Consider the following 16736-nt stretch of genomic DNA (forward strand, 5'->3'; position numbering starts at 1 on the left):
GCGTACCTCATTCTCCTCTCTCTACATAACCCGGTCTCTCTCTCTCTCTAATGCCTGTATGGGCAACCACAATGTAATACACTGTCACTGATAACCATAATTGTCTAATTTTGGTCCTACACATGGGATACATAGTTTTCTGCAATTACATCCAAAGGATGTGCTCAATGAGAAAGCATTTAAAGCACGCAGGTCTCTCTTTTTCTGATACCTATATTGCCAACCACTGTGATACACTTGAACTTTAAAAAAAAAAATTCTGTTCACACACTTTGAATGAGCGATATGAGCAATTGGTTTAAAACAATACTCAAACCAGAAGGATGTGTTGACCTTCCGTCTCCCGTTTTATTTCATGATGCTAAGCCAGACTGCTGAATTGAGAGGAGATATTGCAGGAGGTTCAGTCAGTCATCAGAAGAAAATAATTAATTGCAATGTTAATTAAAGTCACCTGAGGCTGTAGCCACACAGATGGGATTCGAAACTGTAGAAGACAGAATAGCAAACTAGCAATCCTGGAAGAATTACTAATGCTCCTCTTGTTTAGCCAACAGATATAATGCCAACTTGAGAAGAACAAGAATGGCTAATGGTGCCCAAGTCAAAAGTAATAGCAGAAAATCACCCTCCAGTACACCCTCATCTCATCTCATCATCTCTAGCTGCTTTATCCTTCTACAGGGTCGCAGGCAAGCTGGAGCCTATCCCAGCTGACTACGGGCGAAAGGCGGGGTACACCCTGGACAAGTCGCCAGGTCATCACAGGGCTGACACATAGACACAGACAACCATTCACACTCACATTCACACCTACGGTCAATTTAGAGTCACCAGTTAACCTAACCTGCATGTCTTTGGACTGTGGGGGGAAACCGGAGCACCCGGAGGAAACCCACGCGGACACGGGGAGAACATGCAAACTCCGCACAGAAAGGCCCTCGCCGGCCGCTGGGCTCGAACCCAGGACTGTCTTGCTGTGAGACAACAGTGCTAACCGCTACACCACCGTGCCGCCCCAAGTAAAATATTAATATACCTAAATATTTTTGTTTGTACAGTGCTAACTTTAGCAAAACTATTACAGTTCCTGGTCTGTATGCTCAGGACAGCTGACTGTGTCTTTCATATCACTGAACAATCAATGTTATGTGTTGATCCTCCGGGTGATCCAACGTTATGATCACAGAAGGCAGAGCATCTGCGATAGACAGCCTGGAATGTGCTCTAGTGAGCTCTCTTCTCTGAATAAGCACTGCCCTGTTTTCATTCAAGATGCACTCCGGCAATCACATCTCTGCATGTTTAGGCAGGAACAACGCAAAGAAACACCAACAGAAACTCTGTTTCTCATCTATTGGGAACCTGAGGGAGTTAACCCTTTGTAGAGCTGATGGAAATGATTGTATTTGATCGAAATGCGTATGCGATTAATATCAAATTTGTGGTGGGGAAAATTTTAAAGGAGAACTGAAGTCGTTTTTAAACTTGCTTTATTTCTTAATTAACGTGTTATTCAATTACGTTTTCGGTTTTAGTAACCTTATATCGTGACTCGTATTGGCAACTAATTGCAATTAAATATTATACTTATCGGTCTATTCGGTTTTTAGCCGTGTTGAATTTAGTTCGTTTGGTCCACGGCAGGCGTCGCTTATCTGTGCGATCTTCACCAGACTTGTGTGAGACTTTGAAATGTCAAGTGTCAGCCAGGTGTCAGTGCTGCCATTTTGAAAACTGTTTTCCAAACGAAGTATTGCACAAAAACGAGTTTAAATGACGATTACTGCGTACCTTTTTTTTTTTTCAACCTTTCCTGATTGCTATCAAAACAAACAAAACTTCCGGCTTGATTACGTCAGCATTTGAAAGAGGGCGCGCGCGTCTTTTGACAACGTTGGCAGATGTCGGTCACTTTGATTTCCGCTGTACGTTTTACTTCCGTCCTACGATGTCTCGCACAGGTCTCAACGAATCTCGTTTACGCCCATTGCTTTGACATATGGACTGATATATTACAGAGCATATTTCAAACACTCATAACTTGCTATAGCAGCGACAAAATAGCGATCAAAAACGCATTCTTATATTTAATAAAATGATATTAATAGAGGGGCGGCACGGTGGTGTAGTGGTTAGCGCTGTCGCCTCACAGCAAGAAGGTCCTGGGTTCAAGCCCCGGGGCCGGCAAGGGCCTTTCTGTGTGGAGTTTGCATGTTCTCCCCGTGTCTGCGTGGGTTTCCTCCGGGTGCTCCGGTTTCCCCCACAGTCCAAAGACATGCAGGTTAGGTTAACCGGTGACTCTAAATTGACCGTAGGTGTGAATGTGAGTGTGAATGGTTGTCTGTGTCTATGTGTCAGCCCTGTGATGACCTGGCGACTTGTCCAGGGTGTACCCCGCCTTTCGCCCGTAGTCAGCTGGGATAGGCTCCAGCTTGCCTGCGACCCTGTAGAAGGATAAAGCGGCTAGAGATAATGAGATGAGATGAGATATTAATAGAGGGCGGCACGGTGGTGTAGTGGTTAGCGCTGTCGCCTCACAGCAAGAAGGTCCGGGTTCGAGCCCTGTGGCCGACGAGGGCCTTTCTGTGCGGAGTTTGCATGTTCTCCCCGTGTCCACGTGGGTTTCCTCCGGGTGCTCCGGTTTCCCCCACAGTCCAAAGACATGCAGGTTAGGTTAACTGGTGACTCTAAATTGACCGTAGGTGTGAATGTGAGTGTGAATGGTTGTCTTTGTCTATGTGTCAGCCCTGTGATGACCTGGCGACTTGTCCAGGGTGTACCCCGCCTTTCGCCCGTAGTCAGCTGGGATAGGCTCCAGCTTGCCTGCGACCCTGTAGAAGGATAAAGCGGCTAGAGATAATGAGATGAGATGAGATGAGATATTAATAGAGGGCGGCACGGTGGTGTAGTGGTTAACGCTGTCGCCTCACAGCAAGAAGGTCCGGGGGCCGACGAGGGCCTTTCTGTGCGGAGTTTGCATGTTCTCCCCGTGTCCGCGTGGGTTTCCTCCGGGTGCTCCGGTTTCCCCCACAGTCCAAAGACATGCAGGTTAGGTTAACTGGTGACTCTAAATTGACCGTAGGTGTGAATGTGAATGGTTGTCTGGTTGTCTGAGCTTATAGTGTGTTCCTGAGAAAGCAACAGCAATTTCTGTAAATTTGTCCTATTCACACACCAATTTGGAGTCATATAACACTTTCAGACATGGCTGCAGTGCTCTCTGTTGGTCTGGAGGTGTGTGTGGTAGTGCAGCTCAGAGAGCTTTAGAGAAATACGAGCCGGTCAGGGCTCGCTAGCCGGCTGCTTCACTGCAGGTATGGGGTTACCCTGTGGAGAAACAGGAGACCTACAGGAAGTAGTGTAGAGGAGACAGACAGGAGGTGGAGGAAAGAGAAGCAGAAGGGATGAAGTGCCCGCGTGCACTATGATCAGCAGCGAGTTGGTCTGTGGGTGTCTGTGTATCTGCCAAGGCCGACTCTTCTTCTTCAAGATGTCCTGTAGGTACTGCTTGCTCTCCGTCTCGCTTCTGTCTTCATCTTTCTAATGAGGATGGTTAATGGACTCAGACGTGTGGGAAAGTGTGTTTAGTTGGTGTGTTAACAGGCACATGGGAAGTCAGGGAATATAATGATACGCTGTAAACGTAAATAATCCCAGAAGAAACTACTTTAAGTCATTTTATATGTTGAAAAAGAATCAGGGTGAACTGGACGATTGATATTTCTGAGTACTGATTCTGAACATTTTCAAGGTTTCTAGTTGAGGAAATGGGAGAAATGTTAACACAGTTAACCGTACAGAAAAGATTCGAAAGGACCATGTATTAATACACTGAATTACTTTCCACATGTCATATGCACTAAAACATAAGTGGAAATTATATATATATCCACCATGTGCAAACTATAGTGCTCAGTGACAGTGCATACAGACCAGAGAGAACTCCAGACAAGGATACAGGTTCATGCTAAAGGTCAGTGCAAACTTGTAATCTCACACACACGCAAAAAAAAGACGCTTGATATACAACACCGACCAAGAAACAATAGCTGATCGCTTTATCGAGAGCTTGTTTTTGCTCTGAAAGTTATAATCAGCTAGGTATAATACAAATTACATCCAAGCTCAATTGCTTTGCTGTTTAGTTTTACATTTCTTGGATGATTCCATTTGTAGTACTTGTAGTATTTTGCTATAGCGTGTCACGTGTACAGTATGTCACGGCTTACCAGTGAAAAATGAGTCAATGTGCTTGCGTCAGGCTCTGAAAGACCAGATCAGGTTCAGCTATGTTTCATTTCTTGGTTTGAAAGCTGACATTTGATCCCGAGGAATGACTGACCTTCCTTATTACAATGCATCAGTTATAGACAGTGTTATCTGTTCATGGCTGTCAGTCACGCAGACGCAGTCACCGAGAATCCATCACAGATTTAAATTCTACTCAAAAGTTCTCGATATTTCTGTGTATTTTTCTTTTACCAAGTTGCTGCCAGTACGTGCATCAGTACGGTGTATCAGCGTTAATTATCTAAAATCAATTGCAGTAATATTCCTATTTTATCATGACAATTAAAATACAATCAGTCCTTGCATATATTTGAACGCACAGCCACATTCTTTCTGGCCAGATGGCAATCCCGCGTTGTATTCGTGTTATTGTTATTGGAATTCGTTTATAGTCCCAGACATGCAGCCATGAAACAGGCTGAAGCTTTAATCTCCTGATGAATTTCTGCCAAGCTGAGATCATTATCATAAAACACAGCGTGACAGCCAGAGGGCACTGCACCGTTTGGAAGACCCTGAAACAAAATACTAATCTCATTTGGTTCTGTTGTGGATACGCAACAGGGCCATGAGCAGGGGCGCCGCCAGAAATTTTGGGCCCCATGAAAGATTAGAATTTTGGGCCCCCCAACTTTGCCCACCCTCGTCACAATTGCACTATTGTCATTATTTGACTTTTGATAGCCCATGGACCTTGAGTTTGTGACTTTGTTATTACATTTTATGTATTAACCTACCAGGGACTAGATGAAAACTGGTCAGTGACTAATTCTGCTGCGTTTACAATCACAAATGAAAATTGAAGATTTTGCCACATGCCTTCTTGTGCTAGGACAATTGGTAGTGAAATGTGTGATGTGACTGCTAATAAATCATAGAAAACGTTTTCTACCCAGCATCAAAATACCTATGGAAATCCCATGGATTGTTATGTGTTAGGTAGAAAGCTGTGTGTACTGTTCTGCAAAAAGGGAATATGTTCAAAGTTTGATGCATTTAAATGAACTCCATACTCAGTAGCCTTACAAATGTTACCCATAAAAGACAGGAAACATCTTATTATAAATTTATTTCAAAGTGACATGGAGTGACATTTCAATTTGATCAATTACGTACGTATTTCTTCATACAGTATGTTGTAACCTCTATCCCTCTTATGTGTGCTGCGCTTTCTCCAGCTCCTCAATTTGAAACCAATGGTTTAGAACGTGTGAACATTCCACACACGTAACCATGTCAAACACTTGACTGGTGTCCGTTATTAGCAACACTTTAATGTAGCAAACTGTATATGGCGCTCGCTCATTAAAAACTTCAATCCTAAAGCATTTATGGGTTGTATTGCTGCTTACCTCCTTCTCCAAAGGGGGGGTTCAGTGGTTTGGTAGGGCGGAGGTCCCCCTGAGGCTGAATCTGTGCTTATTTAGGGCACCCCATTAGTTATGAAACTGGTTATTAGCACTAGTTATTAGCACCAGCATAACGTAATATTTCATCTTGTTTATCACACAAGTCAGTTCAGTTATTAAAATGGAAAAAATGTCACTGTACAAACTGTAAAAGTGTTCTCTTGATAGGCTAATCCAACCACGTTCATACTGTTCATTTACCATTCGCTAATATTTTGAACACACACGTGAGCGATAGCTACCTTTCTTTGGGAAAAACGGAGTGACCAGTTGCCTGCCTCTCCGGTCCCTCTCAGCTTTCAGCTGCCTTTCTTTACGTTTTTGACAGCCACTCTTCATATTTAGCGATCATAGACTGTACGCACTCCACTGCTGGCTGGCTGGCTGCTGCACCGCGACACAGCAGCAAGTAGCGTTGCACTGATCAGCACACAGATTTAACGCATCGCGCTTCTACCAGAACTGGACCGTACCATTTCGCAAAAGGGGGAGGGTTAAATGACAATATGTTGAAGAACTCAAGAAATAGACAACCTTGTTCAATTAGCTCATTTTACCAGATGGAATATTGCATTGTTGTTATTTCAAAAGTCTTATTAAAATCATTAAAAGCATATTATCAGCCCCTTAAAGGGCTCCATGGCAGTGCTGGGCCCCTAGAATTGTTCTAACCTTTCCCCCCCTGGCGGCGCCCATGGCCATGAGCATAAAAAAACGAAAGCATGTACAGTGTATGCTAGTCAAACGTTTGGACACACCGACTCATTCATAGGTTTTTCTGTATTTGAACTATTTTCTACATTGTAGAATAATACTGAAGATATTGAAACTATGAAATAACATGTGGAACATATACGGAATTATGTGGTCAACAAAAAAGTGTTAAACCCCAAAATGTTTCATATTTTAGATTCTTCAAAGTAGCCAGCGTTTACCTTGACGCTTTGCACACTATTGGCGTTATCTTAACCAGCTTCATGAGGTCGTCACCTGGAATGCTTTTCATTAACATGTGCCTCGTGAAAAGTTAATTAGTGCAATTTCTTGCCTTCTTAATGCATTTGAGATCAAACAGTAAATAGTAAATAATTACAATATAGTAAATAGCCCTATTCCACAACTGTAGTAATCCATATTATATCAAGAACCGAACAACTATGTAAAGACAGCCATCATTACTTTAAGACATGACGTGTTTCTATCAAAATAAAGTAAAAAACATTGAATTAGAAGTTGAATTGACTTGTCCAGGGCGGACCCCGCCTCTCGCCCATAGTCAGCTGGGATAGGCTCCAACTTGCCTGTGACCCTGTAGAACAGGATAAGCGACTACAGATAATGGATGGATGGATGGATGGATGGATGGATGGATGGATATATACACACGAGGGTAAGTCAAAAAGTTCTAAGACAGATGTTATAATTTCAAAAGGAATTCAAAAGAATTCAGAAAAAGGAATACAAAACGAATTCTCAGATGGAAACACCGCTTGCAGACGTGTTTAGACTTAAATGGAGGATATGTAGAGAAATAGTTTTGTTATTTTCATAAATAAAGATTTTTTTCAATTTGTCTTAGAACTTTTTGACTTCCCCTCGTATATATAAATAAAACAGTTATTCCATGACCACTACATTACAATGGGACCGCTACATTACAAACGACAAAGTACTGAATCGCGCCAACACCACAGATATCAAGATCATTCTCATCCGGAACAGGCTTCGTTGGATGGGCCATGTATCACGCATGCCAGACGAGTGGCTGGCGAAGACACTTCTCTATGGTGTTTTGGAAGAGGGCTCCAGGAGAGTCGGTCGCCCTCTTCTGAGATACAGAGACACTTTGAAGGGCATCCTAAAGCGGGGTGGTGTACTAGATTCGTGGAGCGATGCAGTGGTTGACAGACCAGCGTGGCGGGGGCTAATCGCGTGCGTTAGCCGCAAAATAGATTAGGACAGAAAGCTCTCTAATAAGGAGAAAAGGGAAAGACGACATACGAAAAGAGGAAGAGAGAGATGAAACTAAGTGATGAACTGGCTTATTTTCTTTTATCTACAGTGGGGCAAAAAAGTATTTAGTCAGCCACCAATTGTGCAAGTTCTCCCACTTAAAAAGATGAGAGAGGCCTGTAATTTTCATCATAGGTACATTTCAACTATGAGAGACAGAATGGGGGGAAACAATCCAGGAAATCACATTGTAGGATTTTTAATGAATTAATTGGTAAATTCCTTGGTAAAATAAGTATTTGGTCACCTACAAACAAGCAAGATTTCTGGCTCTCACAGACCTGTAACTTCTTCTTTAAGAGGCTCCTCTGTCCTCCACTCGTTACCTGTATTAATGGCACCTGTTTGAACTTGTTATCAGTATAAAAGACACCTGTCCACAACCTCAAACAGTCACACTCCAAACTCCACTATGGCCAAGACCAAAGAGCTGTCAAAGGACACCAGAAACAAAATTGTAGACCTGCACCCGGCTGGGAAGACTGAATCTGCAATAGGTAAGCAGCTTGGTGTGAAGAAATCAACTGTGGGAGCAATTATTAGAAAATGGAAGACATACAAGACCACTGATAGTCTCCCTCGATCTGGGGCTCCACGCAAGATCTCACCCCGTGGGGTCAAAATGATCACAAGAACGGTGAGCAAAAATCCCAGAACCACACGGGGGGACCTAGTGAATGACCTGCAGAGAGCTGGGACCAAAGTAACAAAGGCTACCATCAGTAACACACTACGCCGCCAGGGACTCAAATCCTGCAGTGCCAGACGTGTTCCCCTGCTTAAGCCAGTACATGTCCAGGCCCGTCTGAAGTTTGCTAGAGAGCATTTGGATGATACAGAAGAGGATTGGGAGAATGTCATATGGTCAGATGAAACCAAAATAGAACTTTTTGGTAAAAACTCAACTTGTCGTGTTTGGAGGAGAAAGAATGCTGAGTTGCATCCAAAGAACACCATACCTACTGTGAAGCATGGGGGTGGAAACATCATGCTTTGGGGCTGTTTTTCTGCAAAGGGACCAGGACGACTGATCCGTGTAAAGGAAAGAATGAATGGGGAGATTTTGAGTGAAACCCTCCTTCCATCAGCAAGGGCATTGAAGATGAAACGTGGCTGGGTCTTTCAGCATGACAATGATCCCAAACACACCGCCCGGGCAATGAAGGAGTGGCTTCGTAAGAAGCATTTCAAGGTCCTAGAGTGGCCTAGCCAGTCTCCAGATCTCAACCCCATAGAAAATCTTTGGAGGGAGTTGAAAGTCCGTGTTGCCCAGTGACAGCCCCAAAACATCACTGCTCTAGAGGAGATCTGCATGGAGGAATGGGCCAAAATACCAGCAACAGTGTGTGAAAACCTTGTGAAGACTTACAGAAAATGTTTGACCTCTGTCATTGCCAACAAAGGGTATATAACAAAGTATTGAGATGAACTTTTGTTATTGACCAAATACTTATTTTCCACCATAATTTGCAAATAAATTCTTTAAAAATCAGACAATGTGATTTTCTGGATTTTTTTTCTCATTCTGTCTCTCATAGTTGAAGTGTACCTATGATGAAAATTACAGGCCTCTCTCATCTTTTTAAGTGGGAGAACTTGCACAATTGGTGACTGACTAAATACTTTTTTGCCCCACTGTATATTTATTGTATGATGTCTGTATCGGACTTGAGGCATTGTTGTTGTTGTTGTTGTTGTTGTATTCCACGAAATTGACTCGTATATGAGCTGATATGCGCCTCGTCAACTATAAGCCATGTACGATGAGATTGAGTGGAATCAATCTCATTCACTGGATTTTGAGAAACAGAGCATTTTATTTGTATTTTTTGCAAATTTGGTAAATAAAAACTTTGTACAAAACATCCGACAAAATCATTTCCGCTCAGAACGTAAACAAACCGGCGCAATTTGTGAAAAACGCTGTGATAATAATTCTCAAAAAATAAAAAAAGAGATGTTCTTACCATAAAATACTTTTATTCCATATTTTGTTGCTTTTGTATTTTGGGGGGTTTTGTTTTCAAGTAGAGTTTTTATTTCGTCCATTGTTGGTTCAGTAACACACTTCGCCATTTTCTCCTTCTTCTTTCAGGTTTTTTGGCAGTTGGCAAACCGACTTTAAGGTGCATTACCGCCACCGACTGGGCTGGAGTGTGGAACAGGCGATACTGGGGAGAAAAAACTAAACAAACAAAAAACTATATTCTTTTCGCTATTTCTGCTTTTTTTTTAATACTTGATCATTTTTGGGGTTTTGTTTGCGAGTAGAGTTTTTATTTCGTCCTTGGTTGTTTCAGCAACACGCGGCACCATTTTATTTTTCTCTACTCACGGTGTATGAGCTGATATTCTAGTAGTAGGGTAGCCAATCAGAGCATGCAATTGCTCATATCCAGTGAATGTGGATAGACTATCTATCTATCTATCTATCTATCTATCTATCTATCTATCTATCTATCTATCTATCTATCTATCTATCTATCTATGCACATACACACAGAGTACTGGGCAAAAGTCTTAGGCACCCTATTTTCTATACTTTGTTATAGATTTTTATGGCTTCTGCATTTGACAGTAACTGTGCCAGCTGCATAGTGTCTGTTCTAATTTGGTTGGCTGTAAGCTATATTGTATTTTGCCCTTTTCCATAATTGAAAGCACCGACATTCAGAATCCCCCGATCCATTTTGGATCTGCTTTTTTATGGGAGCCTACTTTAGCATAAAAGACCAGCTGATGCATCATTACATCATGTAGTTAAGTGTAAAGTAAATTAATGAAAAAAACAAAGATGGCAGATATATTGTCCTCATTGAAACAAGTACCGGTAATCTTTTACAGTATAAGTGCATTGTCTTGCCCTGGGGTGTTTAAACATTCGTCAACTCCCACAAGCGCAAACAAGGAGACAGAAAGCACATTACAGTCATCGTGACAGCAAGCTGGTTTCTGCTACTAAAATATCAATGAGATTTCTATCCATAAAATCTAGTCACGTGCCATTACGAAAAAATTTACACTTGCTGAGATGCCAGCGTACATTACATTTTTAAAGGATATAAGAGGAGACGCTTTGATGAGATATTAATATCAAATCTTTTTATAACTATGCTTATCTTTGGCATCATATCAACCATACCGGGCGGCACGGTGGTGTAGTGGTTAGCGCTGTCGCCTCACAGCAAAAAGGTCCGGGTTCGAGCCCCGTGGCCGGCGAGGGCCTTTCTGTGTGGAGTTTGCATGTTCTCCCCGTGTCCGCGTGGGTTTCCTCCGGGTGCTCCGGTTTCCCCCACAGTCCAAAGACATGCAGGTTAGGTTAACTGGTGACTCTAAATTGACCGTAGGTGTGAATGTGTGTGTGAATGGTTGTCTGTGTCTATGTGTCAGCCCTGTGATGACCTGGCGACTTGTCCAGGGTGTACCCCGCCTTTCACCCGTAGTCAGCTGGGATAGGCTCCAGCTTGCCTGCGACCCTGTAGAACAGGATAAAGCGGCTAGAGATAATGAGATGAGATGAGATAAGAGGAGACGCTTTGATGAGATATTAATATCAAATCTTTTTATAACTATGCTTATCTTTGGCATCATATCAACCATACCGGGCGGCACGGTGGTGTAGTGGTTAGCGCTGTCGCCTCACAGCAAAAAGGTCCGGGTTCGAGCCCCGTGGCCGGCGAGGGCCTTTCTGTGTGGAGTTTGCATGTTCTCCCCGTGTCCGCGTGGGTTTCCTCCAGGTGCTCCGGTTTCCCCCACAGTCCAAAGACATGCAGGTTAGGTTAACTGGTGACTCTAAATTGACCGTAGGTGTGAATGTGTGTGTGAATGGTTGTCTGTGTCTATGTGTCAGCCCTGTGATGACCTGGCGACTTGTCCAGGGTGTACCCCGCCTTTCACCCGTAGTCAGCTGGGATAGGCTCCAGCTTGCCTGCGACCCTGTAGAACAGGATAAAGCGGCTAGAGATAATGAGATGAGATGAGATAAGAGGAGACGCTTTGATGAGATATTAATATCAAATCTTTTTATAACTATGCTTATCTTTGGCATCATATCAACCATACCGGGCGGCACGGTGGTGTAGTGGTTAGCGCTGTCGCCTCACAGCAAAAAGGTCCGGGTTCGAGCCCCGTGGCCGGCGAGGGCCTTTCTGTGTGGAGTTTGCATGTTCTCCCCGTGTCCGCGTGGGTTTCCTCCAGGTGCTCCGGTTTCCCCCACAGTCCAAAGACATGCAGGTTAGGTTAACTGGTGACTCTAAATTGACCGTAGGTGTGAATGTGTGTGTGAATGGTTGTCTGTGTCTATGTGTCAGCCCTGTGATGACCTGGCGACTTGTCCAGGGTGTACCCCGCCTTTCACCCGTAGTCAGCTGGGATAGGCTCCAGCTTGCCTGCGACCCTAGAGAACAGGATAAAGCGGCTAGAGATAATGAGATGAGATGAGATCAACCATACCATATCATACTGCCATACCAAGATCTGCCAAAGATCCAAGACTAAAGGTCAGGCAAATATTAGCTAAGACCTAAAAAGTGCGAACTTATTTTTCATGTATTAATTCAAAAACCATATGACATAATGAGTATTTTCAATTCAATAACTATGGTGAAACTAAAAAGAAAGTATTCTGCTATAAAAGCAAGGAATGAAATTTGGACCCACTGCCGTGTCCTGGCAGTTTTTAGATTAAATACTGCAATCATCCTGTTCTCAACATTCTGTTCTCAGGTCCAGCAGTTCAGCGCCAGGTACAGAACGGCCCCACAGCAGAAGAACTGGAGGTGCAGAGAAGGTAAGATCCTACTTATAACTGCAGCGTAATTATATGAGTCTTACAACGAGATGTGAGAGTCTTGGGACATGAAAAAGAAAAGACGTCATTCTCCCTCATGATTCTTCAACAGGCAGAACAATTTATTTATTCACATTCAGTGGATGATGCAGTCTGACTTAATGAGAAGCACTGGAATAAAGAATGTGGGGCTGAGAGATCTGGAAGATTACACGAAAGGTTGCTTCTTGAAGTCAAAAGATGGAAGAATGAAATGGTGGCATCTTTTTGCAGTTATTAGGGTTTGATGTGTCAAAAACCTGCAGATGGAAACCTTTACATGTCTCATCATCTATTCTCATATAGTGATGGCAAAATATATCAAACACTATCTGATATAATATACAGTACCAGTCAAAAGTTCTGACACACCTTCAAAGTCAATGTTTTTTCTTTATTTTTATTGGGGAAATCATGGCTGAATGGTTAGCGAAGCAGCTTTGGGACCAAAAGGTCACCAGTTCAATTCCCTGGGCCAGCAGGAATGGCTGAAGTGCCCTTGAGCAAGGCACCGAACCCCCAACTGCTCCCTGGGCTGCTCTGGGTATGTTGTATGTTGCTCTGGATAAGAGCATCTGCTAAATGCCTGGAATGTAAAATGTTTATTAATTAAAAGACATTTCATGTCTTAAAGCAGTGTTTCTCAACCGCAAATTTTTTTCATGTTTGAAGCCAAATACTAAATAGTTCAGGATGTCGTAGTGTCCCAAATCCGGTAGCTGGTTTGACGTACACCTTTCGAGTGGAATAAATACATTTGTGGGTAAATTAAGAAAAACAAGCCTTTATTTTTGTCACATTTAACCCAGGCGTGCGTGCACACACACACACCCACGATACATTTGTGGATAAATTATCTTGTACAAAAAGCCCAAAAATGCCTCCTTCCCCAGGCAAAAACGATGCAGGATTTATCTTGTAGTGTCCTGATCCCCAGATCTTTAACCCAGCTGCATATAAAAAGTTGTTCTCCTCCATGCTCTTCCAGGTTTTTTTCTGTGCATCCGTATAGAATGATGTCTGCAGCACCAGGTAGTTTGAGATGTCGGGGAACTCAACGGATGGATAATTTTCCAACTCATAATGAATGAATGAATAACTTTATTTAAATATAAAAGTTGATCAGTGTAGGCGACACGGTGGTGTAGTGGTTAGCGCTGTCGCCTCACAGCAAGAAGGTCCAGGTTTGAGCCCCGTGGCCGGCGAGGGCCTTTCTGTGTGGAGTTTGCATGTTCTCCCCGTGTCCGCGTGGGTTTCCTCCGGGTGCTCTGGTTTCCCCCACAGTCCAAAGACTTGCAGGTTAGGTTAACTGGTGACTCTAAATTGGCCGTAGGTGTGAATGTGAGTGTGAATGGTTGTCTGTGTCTATGTGTCAGCCCTGTGATGACTTGGCGACTTGTCCAGGGTGTACCCCGCCTTTCGCCCGTAGTCAGCTGGGATAGGCTCCAGCTTGCCTGTGACCCTGTAGAACAGGATAAAGCGTAGAGATAATGAGATGAGATGATTATCTGTTAATCATCTTCACATTAAGTTAATGAATAGTATGCATAACTACTGTCTTTGAATTTAGTTACGGATCAAAATTTATCCTAATGTCAAATTTAGCTAGTAAATTTTTTTTCATAGGAAAAATCCTTCTTTGTTAGCGTGTAAGGATCTATCCCACTGAGTGTTTTCTATATCCACTTCTTTTGAGTGTATTTCTTGGTTTGTTGTACACAAACATGGCAGTAAGTTCTTGTGTTAATCGCCCAGACTCCACTTTTGGATCATTAATCCCTTTTGATTGAGAATGCCTTGCATGCATGGTTTTATGTTGGCTTCTGGCACATCTGTACAGTTTTAAATGAAATACCTACAATTAAAAACAGTTTGTTTTTATTGTATTTATTAAATTCCTGGGCTCCCATCTGTAACAGGGACTGATGTTGCATCCCATTAATCCACTTTACAGTAGATTATTACATTCTAATAGAATAGATGAGCCAAAATAATTGGGGATCTTTTTATGGGCCCCAACTCATTACAAGTATGAATAGGTGGGCCTCGAAGCAGAAAAGGTTGAGAACCCTTGTCTTAAAGTAATGATGGATGTCGTTTCTCTTTACTTAGTTGAGCAGTTATTGATATAATATGGATTACTACAGTTTTGGAATAGGGCTATTTACTGTATTTTTGCTATTTACTGTTTACTCTTTGATCTCAGACACATTAAGAAGGCAATAAATTGCACTAATTACCTTTTGACGAGGCACCTGTTAATTGAAAAGCATTCCAGGTGACTACCTCCTGAAGCTGGTTAAGATAATGCCAATAGTGTGCAAAGCATCATCAAGCTAAACGCTAGCTACTTTGAAGAATCTAAAATGTAAAACATATTTTCTTTTTTGTTTATAAGTCCATATATGTTCCAGAAGTTATTTCATAATTGTGATGTCTTCAGTATTGAAAGAAAAAGAAAGAAAGAAAGCACAACTTTATTCATCACACACTTGTCAAATTTCCTCTCTGCATTTAACCCATCGGAAGCAGTGAACACACACATGAGCAATGAGCACACACACACACCCAGAGCAGTGGGCAGCCATGCTAACAGCGTCCGGGTAGCAGTTGGGGGTTAGGCGCCTCGCTCAAGGGCACCTCAGCCCAAGGCCATCCCATATTAACCTAACCGCATGTCTTTTGGATTGTGGGGGAAACCGGAGCACCCGGAGGAAACCCACGCAGACACGGGGAGAACATGCAAACTCCACACAGAAAGGCCCTCACCGGCCGCTGGGTTTGAACCCAGAACCTTCTTGTTGTGAGGCGACCGTGCTAACCACTACACCACTGTGCTGCCACGGTTGTTGTTCTACTGTACGTAGTAGAAAATAGTCACAATGCAGAACAGCCTATGAATGAGTTGGGGTGTACAAACTTTTGACTGGTACTGTATAAACTTAACACTGTAGCAGAAGGACAGTTGTATGTACAGTTAGGTCCATATATATTTGGACACTGACACAAATTTTGTTTTTTTTTACCTGTTTACTGAAACATATTCAAGTTATAGTTACAGTGGTGCTTGAAAGTTTGTGAACCCTTTAGAATTTTCTATATTTCTGCATAAATATGACCTAAAACATCATCAGATTTTCACACAAGTTCTACAAGTAGATAAAGAGAACTCAGTTGAACAAATGAGACAAAAATATTATACTTGGTCATTTATTTATTGAGGGAAATGATCCAATATTACATATCTGTGAGTGGCAAAAGTATGTGAACCTCGAGGATTAGCAGTTAATTTGAAGGTGAAATTAGAGTCAGGTGTTTTCAATCAATGGGATGACAATCAGGTGTGAGTGGGCACCCTGTTTTATTTAAAGAACAGGGATCTATCAAAGTCTGATCTTCACAACACATGTTTGTGGAAGTGTATCATGGCACGAACAAAGGAGATTTCTGAGGACCTCAGAAAAAGCGTTGTTGATGCTCATCAGGCTGGAAAAGGTTACAAAACCATCTCTAAAGAGTTTGGACTCCACCAATCTACAGTCAGACAGACTGTGTACAAATGGAGGAAATTCAAGACCATTGTTACCCTCCCCAGGAGTGGTCAACCAACAAAGATCACTCCAAGAGCAAGGCGTGTAATAGTCGGCAAGGTCACAAAGGACCCCAGGGTAACTTCTAAGCAACTGAAGACCTCTCTCACATTGGCTAATGTTAATGTTCATGAGTCCACCATCAGGAGAACACTGAACAACGATGGTGTGCATGGCAGGGTTGCAAGGAGAAAGCCACTGCTCTCCAAAAAGAACATTGCTGCTCATCTGCAGTTTGCTAAAGATCACGTGGACAAGCCAGAAGGCTACTGGAAAAATGTTTTGTGGACGGATGAGACCAAAATAGAACTTTTTGTTTGAAATGAGAAGTGTTATGTTTGGAGAAAGGAAAACACTGAATTCCAGCATAACAACCTTATCCCATCTGTGAAACATGGTGAGGGTAGTATCATGGTTTGGGCCTGTTTTGCTGCATTTGGGCCAGGACGGCTTGCCATCATTGATGGAACAATGAATTCTGAATTATACCAGCGAATTCTAAAGGAAAATGTCAGGACATCTGTCCATGAACTGAATCTCAAGAGAAGGTGGGTCATGCAGCAAGACAACGACCCTAAGCACACAAGTCGTTCTACCAAAGAA

General features: G+C 42.6%; 1 protein-coding gene across 1 annotated transcript in view; it reads left to right on the forward strand.

The window, feature by feature from the left end:
• The window catches only part of evlb (Enah/Vasp-like b), a 168189-nt gene that overhangs the window by 124890 nt on the left and 26563 nt on the right, over positions 1-16736 (forward strand). The window contains exon 4 of the mRNA XM_060916104.1: positions 12441-12504. Within this exon, the coding sequence (XP_060772087.1) occupies positions 12441-12504 (64 nt within the window). The remainder of the gene's footprint in view (positions 1-12440; positions 12505-16736) is intronic.

The sequence above is a fragment of the Neoarius graeffei genome, chromosome 3 (assembly GCF_027579695.1).
Source record: "Neoarius graeffei isolate fNeoGra1 chromosome 3, fNeoGra1.pri, whole genome shotgun sequence".
Classification (NCBI taxonomy): domain Eukaryota; kingdom Metazoa; phylum Chordata; class Actinopteri; order Siluriformes; family Ariidae; genus Neoarius; species Neoarius graeffei.